The 17920-nt window shown below is 39.6% G+C and overlaps 1 protein-coding gene across 2 annotated transcripts; it reads right to left on the bottom strand.

Annotated features, from left to right (window-relative positions):
• Window positions 1-695: 695 nt before the first annotated feature.
• Window positions 696-17712, bottom strand: LOC111840592 (GATA-binding factor 2). Of its 2 annotated transcripts, none has more exons than XM_023805583.2 (6): window positions 17205-17712; window positions 10889-11370; window positions 9321-9911; window positions 5567-5712; window positions 2999-3124; window positions 696-2161 (listed from the first exon to the last, which is right to left on the bottom strand). In XM_023805583.2, exons 2-6 carry the CDS (start codon window positions 11112-11114, stop codon window positions 1874-1876), a joined length of 1377 nt encoding a protein of 458 aa, XP_023661351.1. In that variant the 5' UTR covers window positions 11115-11370; window positions 17205-17712; the 3' UTR covers window positions 696-1873. The 2 variants fall into 2 exon arrangements, with proteins under 2 accessions (XP_023661351.1, XP_072569018.1); XM_072712917.1 differs by lacking the exon at window positions 17205-17712 and adding an exon at window positions 11640-12036.
• Window positions 17713-17920: the final 208 nt, after the last annotated feature.

Here is a 17920-nt window from a genome sequence, read left to right on the forward strand (position 1 = left end):
TGGTCAGAGCTGAGAAGTGGGAAAAGATTCTGATTTGTTGTTGTATGAAAAAAAAAAAACAATGGAAAAAAAATGTCTCTATTGTAGTGATTTAATTTTTTTTGCTGCATATATGTACATATACAACAAAAATATATACTTTTAATGTATAATATATATATGGCAGCACATTTTATCATAATATAATGAATACTGATAGAAATAGTGACTGAACAGTAAATCTCTCATCATTTACTGACTGCAAAAACATAATGCGTAACGTGTATAAAGTCTCTGAACAATGAACTAAAGTAAAGCCTATTTTAAAACAGTACCAGGGTAACATTCAGAACTGCGTGTTTCAGTGAATCTGATTGATGGGTTGACTGTGGCTATTTTATAGCATGGCAATGGTTATGTTTAATAATGCAATACAGCTTTAGGACAGAAGCTTTATACTGTGGGGCAAATAGGTACACAAATGGCGGGGTGGGGGGGTCAGCGCAGAGTGAGGTGGCAGTGGAGAGGAGATCCTGAGAAAGACAGTACGATAAAATTACTGAACCATGATCTTCTATTAAAGGTACATATACAATATTCTACAATAATAGTAATTGACTTGCCTTTAACCAGATATCTGCATTTTTCTGTCTACATATGTACAAGGTTCATCTTAGGTTGCCTTGCAAAAATCAAAAGATCTGAAAACGGTTGCGTTGACCTTTATCAATTCCTTTATTATCAGTATGCAGTTCTTCCTAGATTGTCAGGTATACTCATTTCAACAAAGAAGCAGTCTTTCTTTCCGAAAGAAACACCAGAAAAAGCTGCAAAAGTGGGACAACAGTGACAAAATGAGGGTGCGAGCAAATGAGAGCTGTAGGTAGGTTTGGGCTACAGCAGGGACCCAGGGCGAAATGGCAGGAGTCATTGTCACGGGCCCATCAGCTCACCGAATGTCTCTGAGCTGGGGGAGGAGGTCCGCCAGAAACTTCAGGGGTACAGGAATGGCAGTCAGCTGCAGAGCTCATCCACCGCGGCTCCGTTTCAACAGAATTTAATCACAGACCGCATTTTTTATTACGAAAACACCCCAATTGTTTTTAATGAAAAGTTACCAGAACGGTCGACAGGTCAGAAAAAGCAAAATTGGGTAAAACAAGTCAGTGTTCACTTTAATTAATTACAACAGAAATGATAACAATATTTGTAGGTTTTTAGGAAAAGGAAAAAGGTAGAATGAAAATAAATTATCAGATAAAAATAATAATAACAATAATAATAATATAAAATGTTTTAAAATTAATTTCCATTTGCTCATTTCCTTATGGTTGTTTTTTCTTCGTAAAGTTCTTTTAAAAATAGGAGGAGTCTGTGATCAGAAATCCAGCATATATTCATTTAAACACGCAGAGGGGTCTGGTCCACGTCTCTCCGCAGGTCTGCCTCGCACATCTCCCACATTTACAGTATTCACAGTTTCTGCCGTTTCTCCAGACTCCGCTGAAGGTCCTGATAGTGACGACGCAGTGGGGACATGGCCAGCGGTGGGGCAGGTTTTTAGGTGTGGTGGTGGTGTTGAGGAGGGGGGGAGGGGTGCCTTAATGGAATATGCTGTCATCTTTTAGGGGGAGTTATGCAGCAGCCCCACTGATAATACATTTTATCTGAGGAGGTACCAAGTAATACAAAAGTCTAATTATGATATTTACAGTGTCGGGGATAATGCATACCATATTCATCCCCTTCGATTACGCTCTCATTCCTGCGATACAAAGTAAAAACACTGCTGTCTCTTCATTAAGGTCATCGCCTTAATCGCCGTGGCACCCTCCTATCCCTGCTCCCCCCCCCCCCCCACTCCGTTGAACTGTCAGCTGGGGCTGTGCTTGGCTCAGCCCATGGCCGTGACCATGCTGGAGTGGTGAGGGTGGCCAAAAGATGGGTGGATGGGGGTCGGGGTGGGCAGCATGTGTCCGGAGTGGCTGAAGGGCGGCAGGTGGCCCATGTGTGTCATGTGACCGGCGAGGGCGGCAGCGCTGAAGGGGGAGGCTTTGTCGTGCATGCACTTGGAGAGCTCCTCGAAGCCGTCCCCGGCCTTCTTGCTCTTCTTGGACTTATTTGACATCTTGCGATTGCGGGTTTGGATGCCCTCCTTCTTCATGGTCAGCGGCCGGTTGACCTGCACGGAGGAGGAGGGAGATGAGATCAGCGTCGATGCCTCCGAAATTCAGAACGTGACACGTTCTGCGCGTTTCACACCCTCATGACACAGCCTGCTAACAAACTGAAATATACCTGTTACACTGAGGAGATATTGTTTGTTGCATTTTTTCCCAGACCGGCGTATTAAATAATGTCAGACAATCGGTTCTCTTTGGTTTTTATTCACTCTTATTCAATGCTATGTGCTTGATGTCTTTAATTCTGCCAAACTTTCGCCTACATGCATTTTTTGTTCATTATAACCATGGGACTCTGTGTCGTGCAAACATTTCTTATAACACTCAGTTAAAACTGATACTGGAGCAAAATAGGATATAATTACAGCCTTTGTGTTTATCAGTGTTTTACATTTAAATTATATTGGGCTTTTATCAGGAGATGTATTGTTTTTATTTAAAGCTATTTTTTACAGATGTTCAGCATTGAAATAGCTATTGGTTCAGCTGTTTGGGGATAATGGTAATAAAAATCTTTAAGTACTTTTGTCTGTGCTCGGGAAAAGCGCGCGGCCTTTTAATAATACATAGTGATAGAAGCCACGCTAAATTTGAAAAGGGCTACTTTTAATGCATTGGCATTAGTATAACAGACGCCGCCTCTTGAATGACAGTCCCACCCTCCCGCGTCTCAAAGGAATAACCCCTCACATGGAGACAAAAAGGCATGAAGAAAGAAGACCAACGGCCAACGTTTGACATGGTAAGCAGCCTGTGCGTCCCAGTCTCCCATCCCTCGCCTTAATGAATACAAGCCGTCCACCCGCTTGCCACAGTCTGATATTAGCGGCACTCACGTTGTGCAGTTTGTAGTAGAGGCCGCAGGCGTTGCACACCGGGTCGCCGTTTGCGTTGCGCCTCCACAGTGTGGTGGTGGTCGTCTGGCAGTTAGCGCAGCAGGTGCCAGCTCGTCTCGCGGCGGACTGGGGAAAAAATACATAGGCTGCATGTAAAACGAGATGTAATAAACGCAGGCAAGGAAAGTGCGTGTAGACGGTCCGAAAAACACACCGTCATTAAAATCATTAAGGAAATAGCCTATGCATGAATAATCAAATTACACCGGTCCATATATGCAGTGTAGTAAAACCACTTCTATTGAATTAAATCGCATTTAGAAATGTCGTTCTATGTAATGCATATTATCCCCGCACGCTTTGTTTCCGCGGCCCCAACAACGCGAATCCAATTACTAACTACGACTTCTGGCCCCATCCCACACGGTACAAATGGTACCATGAAGGTAAGCTTACAGACAGTTGTATTTACAGATTGCTGCGTGCGTCTCGTTATATCACTTACTAGATCTATATATTTATATGAACGACTTGTTGTGATATCCAGAGATAGGCCTGGACTGATAGATTTAGTTTATATGCTATATTTGTAGGTTTTTGTTACATAAAACGAGAATCGATAACAAATTTGGTAGCCTGATAGAGTGAGGCTGGTAGTTAAAATTCCTTGATCGTATTCGTAACTGGTCAGTTTATACGCTTAAGGAGAGATTGGGTGAACTGTGCGATTGACGAATAACCAAACTGGTGTTTCGTGTGAACATCAGACACATGCGTTAAAAGCGGCGACCCAGTGGTTAGTTTCTGTATAACAGAAACGTTAAACACAGTCTAGCAGGGTGCATGACTGCATACCAACCTTGACAAACAATGGGGCCAGAACATAAATCCATTTATTTCCAATTCCCTCAGAGCGGCCCGCCTCCGTGCTTCGCCTTCTTTCTTAACACATAACTGGATCCTACAGTGCCTCGCTAATCGCTTTACTGTGTGTGTCCGAAGCTGCCAAGCCGGCCCGCAGAAAACTCAGCGCGTCTGGCTACAAACGGAAACACGCGTGAGCCCCGCTTCCTTATCGGTCCCGGGCAGATATCCGGATAGGAAACAACTGGATGGCCTTTGGACTAGCACTGAAAATATGTGAGCTGTAAAAATACACAGCAGTGGCGACATACTCTATGGAAAAACATGGACGTTTTAAAAATGGACAGAGACACAAATAAAGAAAATGTGGATATACTTGATCTACGTTATATTATTATTATTATTATTATTGATGATGATGATAATGGTGTGCAGCGTTGTTACTTTCTAATTTTCTTGCGCCTATTCTGTTCTCTTGAATTAAACCTGCTTCAGACCGAATATTGAACGAATAAAATTGTATTAATTCTGCTTTCCTTTCCCCAATTTTATAACATTTGAAATATGCTGTGGTCTGTTCCAGACCCAGAAAATATTTATTTTACTTTGTTAGGTGGAACCTAATCTATTTTGAGAAACTATGTAGGCCTATATCTTAAGACTTAATCGTTTTCCTATGTAAAATTTGATCTGGCGAATCAAGTTATAATTCGATTAATAAACCGTTACGAATGGATTGTAGATGGCAATTATAAATATCTGAATAACATTCGCGTTTGTCCACACAATTTCGTACTACATCATAGATATACATATGAAAAATGCGGACGCATTCACTTACGCTATAATCAAGGAACCCAATCAATTGTTAATAGCTGTTATTTTATATTAATACACCTCCTTTGTTAGTATGCATCTAAGTTCTGAATTTCTTATGTAAGCATTCATAAATATAAAAGGATTTGCGGTCAATAAATAAATCAGAAATTGTTTCCAAAAATGATTCAGGTTTGGTATTCAGGAAAGGATAAAATTCAATTAAAAATTCATGTTCGTTTTGAATATCTAACAAAACTTAAATTATAGCATTTATGCTTTTATGCAAATAATTATTTTAAATAAATGCATAAATTAAAAAATCAAGCTTACTTTGATTATCTATTTTGTTTATCTGATATAATTTTCCTTGTGACGGAGAACTGACTATTGATTGCCTTTTGATGGGTATTAAATATTGAATGTTTTAATCCTTTATAATCCTCATCTTAAATATTTGTGAGAGTAATAATAATAACAATAACAATTTTTGGATATTCCTAAGTTGTTTTTTTAATCGATCAGTAAAGATATCCTGCCTCAGACTGTAGGTCTACTCTTGATTATTTGATGCAAGCAGGGGGAGTCGATTAGAGCAATGCATTCGCATACCCTGCAGTCTTACTGGGTACGTTTTATTAAATATAATTACACCAGCGCTGGTACTGGTATCAGTGACATTATCAGAAGTAGCAACGATATTTGTTGTGCTAACAATGCCAGCAGTGGTAGTCCAGCGATGGTCTGTGTGTGGGATCACTGGGGTGAGCGTGCAGCACAATTCCAGGAAGCTGATTGAGAAAATACAACTTTCCTGAAATTGTGTTTATGGTCTCCATTTACGCCGCTATTCGCCCTATTGTGAGAGGCGTCGCATCTGTAACTCACCAGTCTGCGTTTGGGCTTGATGAGGGGCCGGTTCTGTCCGTTCATCTTGTGGTAGAGGCCGCAGGCGTTGCAGAGGTAGTGCCCGGTGCCGTCCCGTCGCCACAGGGGCGTGGAGGTGGCCCCGCAGTTGACACATTCTCGCCCCTCTGCGCAGCATGCAGGTGGAAAGAAGAGCAGGCGGGGAATTTATAAAAACAAACAGTAGCACGCAAACCCACACACATCATTAATGTCCCCATACTGGGAGTCTTTTTCAAACTTTTTTTCTCCACTAACAAGTCTGCAACTAGAAAGTGTATTTGATTAAATTTGGTTCGTTTGATGACAAGAGGCCTGTGCATTTATTAATACCAAAAAAACCTTTTGTCACACCAATATTTCCTGGGCTTACGTCAATGTCATGTCAATGTCATAATGCCATGTTAAAAATACTACCTGGATTGTATTCGTACCTCCGTTCACTGCTTTAAAAATTGGTTATTCCTCTGCTGACAAAGACAATTAAGGGAAAATGTTGCTACGGCTGATGTTTGTAAAAAGGCGTTCAGTTACTTGTGCTCTAACAACAGTGTGGAGGAGGTGGGAAGGACAAGGACACCAACACAGCTTCCTAAGGATGTCTGTGGGAAAATCACCAGCTGTCCTGATGTCCAGTTGGGGCAGCAGTAACTTAATATATAAAAATGAAGGAGGTCTGCAAGATATGCCCTGTGATTTTTATTTATTCTGTTTGCAGCAAAAATGTCATGAGATTGAATTTAGACCCAGCTCTGGCTCACAGGACAATAGGCTTTCTGTGAGTTCTACCATTAGAATTTTTACCTACACAAAAGACCAATCAGATCTGAGCCTTAAAAACTAATGTCCATCCACTTTTTTTTTAACAAGACATTAGCCAACTTCTCCCTGTGTCACTGAAGGCAAACAATACTCAGAGGTACACGGCCGGATAGTATTTTCTGTATTTCTTGCTCTCTGTACCACATTTCTGAGGCTGTGTCAGTAAGGAGAAAGCAGCAATCGGATAAACTCCAGTGCATGAGATTCACATAAAATGAAAACAAAATGGGGTCACTGCTTAGGGGCTGCTTTGTGAGTCGAGCCAGGGGGAAGAAGGCTGCCCTGTGGGAATGCCGCTTGTGTGAGGGCTAATCAAACAGGAAGTGCCAGTAAGGTATGTATGTATGTTATGACTGTCGCACTGCTGCTGCCCTGCATTCTACAGGACGGCCTAACAGGCTACTGGCACTCAGCTCGGGGGCTTATGGTCTGGGAAGCAGTGCTTTGTGGCGAACCAGCAAATTGTAGTGGGCCTGGGGGATCTGGCGCTTAATTAATCTATCAGTTAAGAGGATCCACAGCCAAGAACACAACTGGCAGCCCTACATTTGCGTGACATTTACAAAGGCACCTGTATTTTTTTTTTAAATTATTATTATTATTAGTCTTTTTTCTTTTTTTTTGCACAAAAACCTAAATTCTGATAAATGATGAATCTCTGTAGGTGCCCATATTACATTAATTTTTAGAGAGGCTGTGTCAGATTTGTATTGTAGCATGTAGTCTTTGTCTGGGCGCAGTGGAGTGGCAGCTGATGACCAAACTTCCTTTTATATCATCTTTTATTACTTCAGATAAAACATATGCAGCATATCAGAAAAAAAAGTATAATTATTTTTTTAATGAATATTATCTGCGGAGAATTCCTGCAGAGTATTTATGACAGAAGAAATATCACTACAACTACATAAATAACGTGTTTCTTAAATGGAATTTAAAATATACCACACTTTCAGCAACTTTTTGGACTTAAAGGAAAACAACAACAAATCAACTCCGAATAAAAGTCATGAATAATTTTTGCTGCCATCTAGAATTATATACCCTGGTATTTTAATAAGATTGTTTTATTCATTTAATTAAATAATAATGAATAATGATTATTTGAAATAGGCTTATAATCAATGGGTAGGAGTTCGTAGGGGGAAGGGGTGGGCGTGTCTTTCTAGTCCTACCACCACGGAGTAGAGAGGAAGCAGAAGAAAAACTTGTCTTGAATGTTTCCTTGTAAAAATTTACGTGGGCATGATAGGCGTTTATTATTCCCCACGGGATTTTTACAGCATTATAAATCGTTCTGTAAATTACTGGAAAAGGAATTATAATGATAATTGAACCGATGTGCGCGTGCGCGTGTTCCCCGCAATGTATCAGTGTTCCGTAAGTTTTAATACGTCATTTTAAATCCAGTCGCCAATCTTAATACGCTTATATCTTGGCATGAGTGTGTGTGTGTGTGTGTGCAGAAAAATGAATAAAATGGTGACTCATCATTCCAGAATAGGAAATTAACAAGTAAAAATGTATTAAACATATGAAGCATATATTTTGTGTTAATATGCCTAGCTTCTAACTAAGGCAAAGTATGCAGTTTTATGCGTGTATCTGTGTCCGATGGCGTTTTGCGGTGGTTGATTGTGAATTGTTGTGTTACATTTAAAAAGTTGCCTGTTTACAGGAATACTGCGCTTATTTAAGAAAGAACTGGCGCATTTACATATTTGTGGTTGTCGATTACCCCAGCTACTTTTATTTGTGTACAACTTCCTTTAAGTGGCTCTTTAAATAAGCGTGCGTAGTGTTTACCTGCGGTGGGAATAGGAATCAGCTTTGATTAGAGCTACTGAAACTCTGACAACTTGTTAGAGATAAGATAACCAAAGTAGAGAACATTACCGCTGTGCCCTCCGACACTTGTTAGAAAGACAGATTGGACGGAGTGTCATTTATAACTGAACAAATGAAAATACATCCAAATACGGCTTTACTTACGGATTTAGTTAGGTAGTTTCATTGTGGATGAAATGTTAAATGTTAAAATAAATCCCATTGATTTATAATATGTATCTGTAATTATTATATTTAGTTTGAGTAGGCTACAAAACGCTGTATGTACTTGTATATACTTGTATGTACTTTTTTACTTTTTAAAATACATAATTACATACTTTCTGACACTTAATTAAAAATAAGTCGCAAATATTTCTTGGAAACACAAGCTGCTTGGCAAAAAGAAAAGATATTAACTGAAAAAGGGAGCGATAATATATTTAACGCAGTTGGTGTTTTAATGGTTTTAAAATTAGAAATCATTTTGTCTACTGCTCTGAACATGTTGGAAATATTTTCTGAAATACATTCTGTGCATGACATTTGTGTGGTTCTACTAAGTTTCTAAATATTAGTCCGCTCTACTACGCCACGCGCCACCGTTGTGAAATTTTACTCACATTTGCTTTTAGCTGTGTTGCTGCAAATGCTAAAACAGCGTGTATTTTAATCCTTTTTTGGACTTTCTGGTTACTTTCCTGTGCATGACTCTGTAGCAGATCTATTATTGTTTTACTCCTGTTAATTTCTCCATCTGCATAACTGTTTGTTTTCATTTTCACTAAAGGCCCCTGTTTCTAAATTTGATTTCGATGGAATGTGATAGCAGTTCTCAGTTTTTTAAAAATCAACTGTAGCAACTTTTTCCTGCTGCAATTTTAGTTTGCCTGCGACGTCAAACGGTTTTCAATCAGTTAAGAACAGCAGTTGGAGGTACCAGTGCAGTCCACGTAGTATTTTTTACTTAATATCAGTGTGAGACTGTGTAGATTGAATCCCTAATATTGAGAGGATATTCGTATAAAATTCTGTAAAATGTGACGCATTCATTTTTGCGTAAATAGGCAGTTAGTGTGAAACTCACCTGAGCAGGACCGAGTTTTGCTTTTACCCTTCGGAGTAAAGCTATGCGAGGATCCACCAAGCAGACTGCCGGGATGGAAGAGACTGCTGCCGTAGTCGTGTGCCGTCGGCAACGGGTATGCAGGGTAGGTCGGGATGGGGTGATGAGTAGAAGTGGTCTGCGAATTCATCGTCGCCAAGCTGCTCCGAAGTGGGCTGGTTCCTTCCATCTTCATACCGTCCGCTAAGGACACCTGGTACTTAATGGACTCCTTTTCGTCCATCCTGTTGGCGGAGGAGGGAGACGCAGTTCCTGGGTCCGGCGAGACGTCCTTAGGAGGGGTTGGAGGAAAACTGTAGATGTGTGGGCTGGAGTGGGATGCCGGAGTAAGTGAAGACACAGAGGCGGTGTTTGAAGAGCTGCTGCACGGATACACGGCGGAGAGGCCGCCCGGAGTAGCAGAACCGGGGTGAAGCCCTGGTTTGCTGAAGTGGCTAACTGCCCATGCGTTGTGGTGGTGAGCGGAGAGAGCGGCCTTGCCGCTGTCTAGCCACGGAATGCCCGGGCTGTGAAGGAGGTGCGGCCGGCAGACTTGGCTCCCTGTGAGACGAGCTAAAGGGAAACATTTTATTTTACTAATAAATATATTACATTATCTGTTACAAATTATAAAAATGTATCTAAACATTATATAATTATAAATGTATTAGTATATATGGATCGTAATGTTAAAGCCTTGTTAGAAAGGAATTACATGAGGAAACACTTTTCACACCTGTTGAGAAAAACACAGTTTACCCATAAATAAATTATCCGATTTCGCAAAAAATAAACCAGGGCATAGTCATATTATTTTAAATAGTATTTAAAGAAGATTATTCCCGTTCTCTTTACTAATTGATTCAGTAACCTTATTAAACATATCCTCTTTACAAAAGTATCAAATACTCAATTTGAGTAGCAGTGTAAGTGAATCGCAAATTAGATACTCAGTATCTATCTGATATGGACTAAATACTGTTATCCTAGATAAACGATAAACTTTTTAGCACCTTGAAAGTAAAATATATCGAATCACAGAAGACTAACCCTGTGAGGACACTGTCCACCTGGAATTGTAGCACCAAATCCATGACAAATAGTTAGCCAAATATTTTAACGATTTACGTTTTTTTTTCATATCCGGGAAGTACTGGCGGGGTTAAATGCCTTGCACTTCCTATTTCCTACGCTTTGTCGTATGGAAGTTTTCTTTCTCAATTGTCTTTTTCCGAGAAAGAAAAAAGTCTGAGTAATAAAGTCGTTGCGTACGTTACGTTACTTTCCCTACATCCTTGAAACAGCGCTTCGCCAGATAGCATCAAATATAGTTGACCTTTCTAGAACATAAACTGTAAATTAAACTTTAACTTGAAAGCAAGCTAGTTTTACTATTATCGTCAGGAGAGTGTTACGATATCCCACAACAGGACAATATTTCCATATGCACCGACAAAAATCTTAGCAGTTCCCTGTAAACAAATTGTAATTATAACGAAAATAATTATTATAACACGAATTATTGTATTTTTTAAGATAGTCCACCTTACCGTGAGCTTGGCTGTAAGAAACTCTTGCCCGAGCGGAGTTATGGTAGTAGGGGTTTCCTTGCGAGTCCAGGTGGTTGAAGAAAACGTCTACTTCATCCGGCGGCAATAGCTGCGCTGGTTCCATGTAGTTGTGTGTCAGGCCAGGGTGGTGAGAGTCTGGGTGCTGGCCGTTCAGTACAGCGTGATGATGGGCCATCCATCGAGGCTGATCCGCCGCGACATCCATCTCCACAACTTCTTTCCTGCACGTTTCCCCCAGTTGAGTCGTTTCTCCTAGATGTTTTCGTTCAATTTCAAATCTGTGCCTTCGTTTGGTGCTCTAATCACACTCCCCTTGACTTGAAGAAATGCGATTAAATTGTTCCAGAGAAGTACGTGTTTTATTAGTTTGGTGCTTCCACCTAAGTTGTTTGCATAAAGACGGAGTCCGAAGCTCTATCTGTTTGTCAGATAAGCATGGGGACGAAGCTGACACAGGATACCTGTAAGTAAAATTAAACGATATTGACAAAACATTCAATATATAATACAATAAGATACAATAACGATTAGTACACGTATTTGTATATGAGCAGATACGTGATCCCAAGACACATTTAGCCCTCGGTCAACGTAAGAGATGCGGAGTTAGCACTTCCCCCACGCCCCCGAACAAACTACATAAAGTAAGCAGTTGTTCCACACGCGAATCATATCAGTGCGATGAAAGCCTATATATACACACACACACACACAACAAATATACCCATACCTTGCCCTTTTTTTCTCAGTCAATACTTGCGATAATCCGTGCCAAGGTGGGGACTGTCGATTTAGTGCAGTAATTAGGAAATCGCAGGTTTTCAACAATGTTTGCAAAATTCTGTTGTTTATTTCATTTGCTGATTTTCAGGTTTGGAACTGTGTCGTCGGCCAATCAAGTAACAGTACACTGAAGAAGTCTTTAGCGACATGCAGCTGTACAAACTGTCAGAGCTGGCGCCAGTAGATTCCATATCATGTGTACAGGGGCGGAGTCTTTGGCTTGGAAGTGACCTCTAGCTGGCCAATCGCCGCTGTACCCTGCCGCCATTGGCTAGTCTCTCCTTGGAATGCCCATACTCATAAATTTACTCACTACATACAGTCTGTTGCGGAGTGCGAGGAAAGTCAGAAGTTTTTTTGGACAAATTAATCCGCCAAGCAATTTACGGAGCTCATTTTCACAGACACGTGTAATCGGAGCAATTGCCAAGATATAATTCATTTGTACATATTTTAAAACGAAAAGGACATTCATTTGTAAACGGCACTATAATTTGTGAAGCATAGAAGGACAATATAAAATTATAGTATAAATGTTTGAACTATGTAAATATTTATTACCTTATGTTGTCGGATTATGCCCCAATCTCAAATTAACACGAAATCCATCAAGAGTTTTTTATACTCGCTTGTCCTATGCAAGGTTGCGCTATATACATAAAAAATAAAAACGGAATATGGATTTAATCCATTATTGTAAGTATCTATTATAGATATTCCTTCAATATTTTAGAGTTTATTAGGAAAGTTTGCAGCTCAAAATATCCAAAAATTAACTGAGAGTGAATTCGCTTATGTGATCCGTCATTTGTACATAAACAATGGAATTAAACGTTATTGCTTTATCTGGCTCATTCTTTCTGGTGATGGATTTTTAATTTATGCATTCCTTTAATCATAGTCTATTTTAGGTTTTATTGAAAGAAATGTCTTAATTCCCATGCACCTATGGGGCGGCGTGTGTATAAGCCACACATATATGCCGTATTTCATACTTGTAATGTAAAAACAAGAGAAACAGACTGCTACGCGTACACAGTACCATCACCAGTCGAAAATAATCATCCCGGGAAATGTGTTTTTCAGTTATTTTATGCACGCCGCTGAATAAGCCCGTCGTCCTTTTGGAGTCCTGCTACGTCCAAAAAATCAACACGTAATTGTAGCGCAGAGGTGTGTGGACCTGGGAAAAATCTTTCTTTTCTGTATTATTGTCTTCATTAATTTCTAAGTCGAAATTGGTGTTCATGAGACAATATATCATAACCTATGCAGAATTTTAATTGTTCTTAAAACCTAACGCCGCTCCCTGTAGTAACAGATTGATCACCATACTATCCCTTTAATTCAGTGTTCTTGTCTGGCGCTAAGTCAACTTTTTGGACAAAATTTTGACACAATCTCAAGGCAGACTAGTTCATCGGGGTCTTTCTACTGAGTCCGCTGAGTCTGTTAATTTATCAGCTATACATGTAGCTCCGAAACTAAAATGAGCATCTTTCAACGGCAATGATGCCAGTGACATTGTTACTTCTTAAAAACTAGTAGGCCTGAATGGCGATCAGCAAATATTCTCCAAGCAAACGCCACAACATTACGTCGGGTTATGTCGGGAAGCAAAACTATTATTATTATTATTATTATTGTTTTTGTTGTTGTTGTTGTTAACTGCTACAAGCCACTTATTTGTTGTATTTTCTTATGTTCCAATTTTTCCGTTGTTTCCAAATCGATCCGGCTACAGAAAGCATGGCTGATCTCCCCCGAGAAACCAGGTGGGTCTGAACATAATCCATATTTTGCAGTCTATTGAGAAGCTTGTCAATTGGAAACCTCAGCGGAAACGATTAACTTGGACGTAACATTTTGCCTTATACTAGCGCCTTTCATGATTTCCCCAAATTGTACAATTAAACAATGAAATATACCATAGATTTTCAGCTGTTTTACTGCACTTTATTTGTCGGATGCTTTTATAGAAAGCAACATCCTTTTTTTCTGAATAAGCAGGGTCAGTCCCTGCAGCAGCTAGAGGTTAGGGGCCTTTTTCAAGGGCAGGAAGAAAGACTGATTGTGTTTAAGCGAGAACGTTATCCAGTTATTAATTAATTAGTGCATGACAAATTCAAGAATTACTTAAATTCGTTTCTATATTGAAATCAATTTTTGATTAATATTCAGTCTTTTTGGTTTTCAAGAGATGAACAATACTGTCTCGAAGCGAAACTTGAACATGTTGAATTAAGTAAGTTATTTAGTTTTCAGTTATGTTTTTAAATGCTTTTAGCCAAAGTAACATAAACTACATAGACCAACATAATATAAATTTCACTTCAAAACAATTACATTGTAATTCAGTGGTGTAAGAGATGGAAAGAGGGACACTTTTTACAAGCAAGCTCTGGATGGGCAGTCTGTGAGACAGTCTCTGGATGGGCAGTCTCTATGAGTTTTTCTTCCACCTCCTTCTCTTATTGAGTAGCCTCTTTTAGCCACTCAGTCCTGTACCACGAAACACCAAATGATGGTCGAGAGCTCAGGAATGGGAGCTGCCAGATCCCTCGCTGCTGGGAAACTGGCAAATATGGGCTGGCACATGCCCTCAAACCCACACGAACAGCTGATTTAGAAGCTCTAGCTAACAGGCTCCAACACCAGGACACACAGCGGAATCCCAACCAAATACGAGAACCTGCTCACTTCACACATATCAAAACTTGCGATCAGGACCTAGTGCTGTTGGGGCTCAAAAACATCATTTTGCCTTCCTAGTCTAATTCATTCAATTAAATATACATCCACAAGAAATGTTACTTTTAATTGCTAAAACACTGTTAGGTTGTAAAAAAAAAAACACTCTGCAGTTTACATCTATCCTGCAGAAGGTTTGTTAGGCTTCACTATTACACCCATATGTACTACTCATGCATACTACTCATACATACTACTGATCTGTACATATACCTGTATTCATGGCAACTAGATATCCTCACAGATTACAGAACCCTTGGAGAATTTACTGCATTTTAAATAGTCTGATGATGAACTGAATCTAGTCTCTGACCATGGCATAACCTTCTTTCTAACAGGGGCATAGTAGGGGCATGGATACCCTGGCAGATTCATGGGGGCCAGTAACTTTTAGGGGCCCTTTAATATCTTAGGCAAGGTGACACTATGCCTGGGGGCCCCAGAATTTCTGCTTTCTAACATCGATGCGTCATTGGTGGCAAAAAAAAAAGAAAAGAAAAGAAAGAAGCAACAAATAATCCACTTATACTTGTAAATTGTTTTATGAACTTTTAATTCCCTATGTAAATTTCTGAAGATGCCATCATATTTCAAATGTTCTCAGGCTAAGGAATTAATAATGGGGAGACAGATATAACTGTCCAGAAGGCATTTAAAGATGCAGTGAGCACTGCAGACATATGCAATATTGTGACACGAATTGACCTGTTTGTAGCCCACCGCACCTGATCGCGTGCCTTTGTCCAGGAATCAGGCACCGTGGAAAAAGGCCTATGCAAATAATCAGGTGAATCTCGATCTCAGAGAGAGGGGCGAGAGCGAGAAAGAGAGGGACGTAAACCATCTACAACATTATTATCCAGATCTCGGATAATTAGATTGTGGCCGAGGAGAGGGGCTTTAAACCGGCAGCATAAAATCACAAGTTCAGCTGGAGGGAAGGTGGTTTCCGGAGAAATTGAGTTTTTCCCGTCTTTGTTTCATCTGGATTACTGTTCAGGTTAATATGGATCTGCAGCTTTGACCCTTTTTCGGGGAGGGAGTCAATAAGTCATTGTGGTTTTTAAAAAATAGTTTAAAGCAGACATCTACGTGTAGCTGCAAGCAGGAGTACGCGGGTTTCATTCTGAAAACAGTTCGAGGTCAAGTTAAGACCGAAAGTAATTAGAATCGTACATATTACCTTTAAACGTAGTAAAGAATGTTGCACTATGAAAAATGCTACCCAAAATAGGACACTCCTGTCGTCGTATGAAGTGTTCTACGCTTTACCATTTTCTGTCGTTGCACGCACAAATGAACACAAAACAAAATATGAATATTTCTGTGAAAATAGTATCTCTCACATGTTTTACTAGTATCTTTATTTAACAGTAATGTTTTTTTGTCGCATAACACAATATTACCAAAAAAATAGCGCTAATGAAACAAACATCGTCGATTAACACCGAGGATGACAAATTACATTGCATTTCAATTACTGCTATTCATTACAATACAAATGTTTGTACCTTTATTATAGTTACATTTTCGATTATTTCAGCAGGCTATCCTTTTAAAATAAACTGAAATACTATTTATTTTTAAAAGCCAGTTAGTAGATAAAGTACGAATAATTAATTCTTAATTTTCAAGTCTTGCTATATCATGCACGGCGATTTAATGAAGTGACCCGGTAATTTTGCAGTTAAACGAAGAGCCTGTTTTCCGTACTTAACACGAACTATAGCTGACCCGCTTAAGGATTAAAGATTAGTCCTTCATAGAATTCAGAATAAACAGTTGACAAAGATTTTTAAAACCGTTAATCAATATGATCAGTCATAAATATTTTCATCCTGTGTGGAGATGCGTGTGCAAATAATTTTTATTTCATCAGTGGCACGAGATTTATTGAAATGATCACAATAGGTCTATACACTTTATTTCACTGGTATATATGTACACTCATGTACATATATGTGTGCGTTTATAATATGTGTAATACTGCCCAGCGCTACAGTCGTAATCATACGGCCGTGCTCATGGCTGCTATCATACGCATCGTTAGGCGTTGAGCATCTAAAGCGCTCCCCTGAGCGTTTATTCTGCGCTGTCACAAGATCTACCGTGAGCAGTATTACAGTTCCAGAAACCATTAGTAACTGTATCGCTATTGATACATGCACTTCGGAGTTTGCAGATGACATTATTTACATGATTGCTGAAAAAATGATATATATATTCCTACTATGTAGAGAAAAAAAATATTTGCAAATTGGTGAAACGCGACGTCGGTACTGAGAAAACGCAATGCTGAACAACGTATTGCCCACTGTATACTTTATATTATATTAGTAGTTTACTGTCGGTGTTGTCCTGCATTGTCGCCCGAGTATATCGTGACTATGGTACAAGGGCGAGCTTCGCTAAAGTGAGCACGATAGCAGTTGGGTATTATGTTGCATTTGAACTATTTCAGATGATATCTTGCATCAATAAATACTATTGCTATTACTATTTGTAAAATGTGTAATTGCAAATACGCAAATGTCGACGGCGCAGTATTCTTCAGAGTCATAAATTTGTCGCTTTAACTGAGCTGTCATATTATTTCCGCGAAAATATCCATAAGATCGAAACAAACACATCAGGTAACTCGGCAGAGCAGAACTTCAATGTGTCAATTACAGATGCACTTCATAATTGTGATTTTATATGTATCAAAAAAAATCAATGAATCGAAACTTTAATAAAAGGAAGCTATGAATTTTTTTCTTACCAGAAGTCCAGTATCTTTTTGGTTCTTTAATACAACTTGAGTTTTCCAGTTGCTTGCCTATATTGTCCACTTGGAATAGAAAATCACTGGAGTGAACAAAATCATAAGAAACGATGACTCATTACGTTATGACAAACAGCGCGCGGGGTTGGCTGTGTTGTTCCGCCAGGTTTCAGGTGGATCTTAACGAGGTAAGAGCATCAGCGTTTGCCTTCTTTTTACCAGGACAGTTACGACTGAAAAGAGAAAAGTCTTTGTGGCTCTGTCGCCCGTTATGTTGGGAGTTATGTTCCTTTCCTCTTAGCGTCTCTCTCTCTCTCTCTCTCTCTCTCTCTCTCTCATCCACACACACACACACACGCATACACATACACACACGCTCTCCCCTTTTCTCTCTCTCTTCCACCGTCTCAGTATATCCTGTTTTCTTTCAAAATAAAAAGGCTACCGGCCACAGGTACTCAAACAGATCAACGAAATAGTGCGTCAAATTACAGTTGCCGCTATTTCCAGTGTTCCGGGTCAAGGTATCACCATGATAGCGGCTGAATACTGACGTTTCTTTTTTTTTTCCTTTTTTGTTTTTGTGTAGGGGAACCTCTACTACAAAATGTGGCCCTTCAGTAATCGACTCAGTAGTCTGCGGCATTGCCAACATATAATATACCCCGTACAGCTCGTGCAGGCGAATTAAACGAAGAATGAAGTGGGTCGCA

This window comes from Paramormyrops kingsleyae, chromosome 6 (assembly GCF_048594095.1).
Source record: "Paramormyrops kingsleyae isolate MSU_618 chromosome 6, PKINGS_0.4, whole genome shotgun sequence".
NCBI lineage: Eukaryota > Metazoa > Chordata > Actinopteri > Osteoglossiformes > Mormyridae > Paramormyrops > Paramormyrops kingsleyae.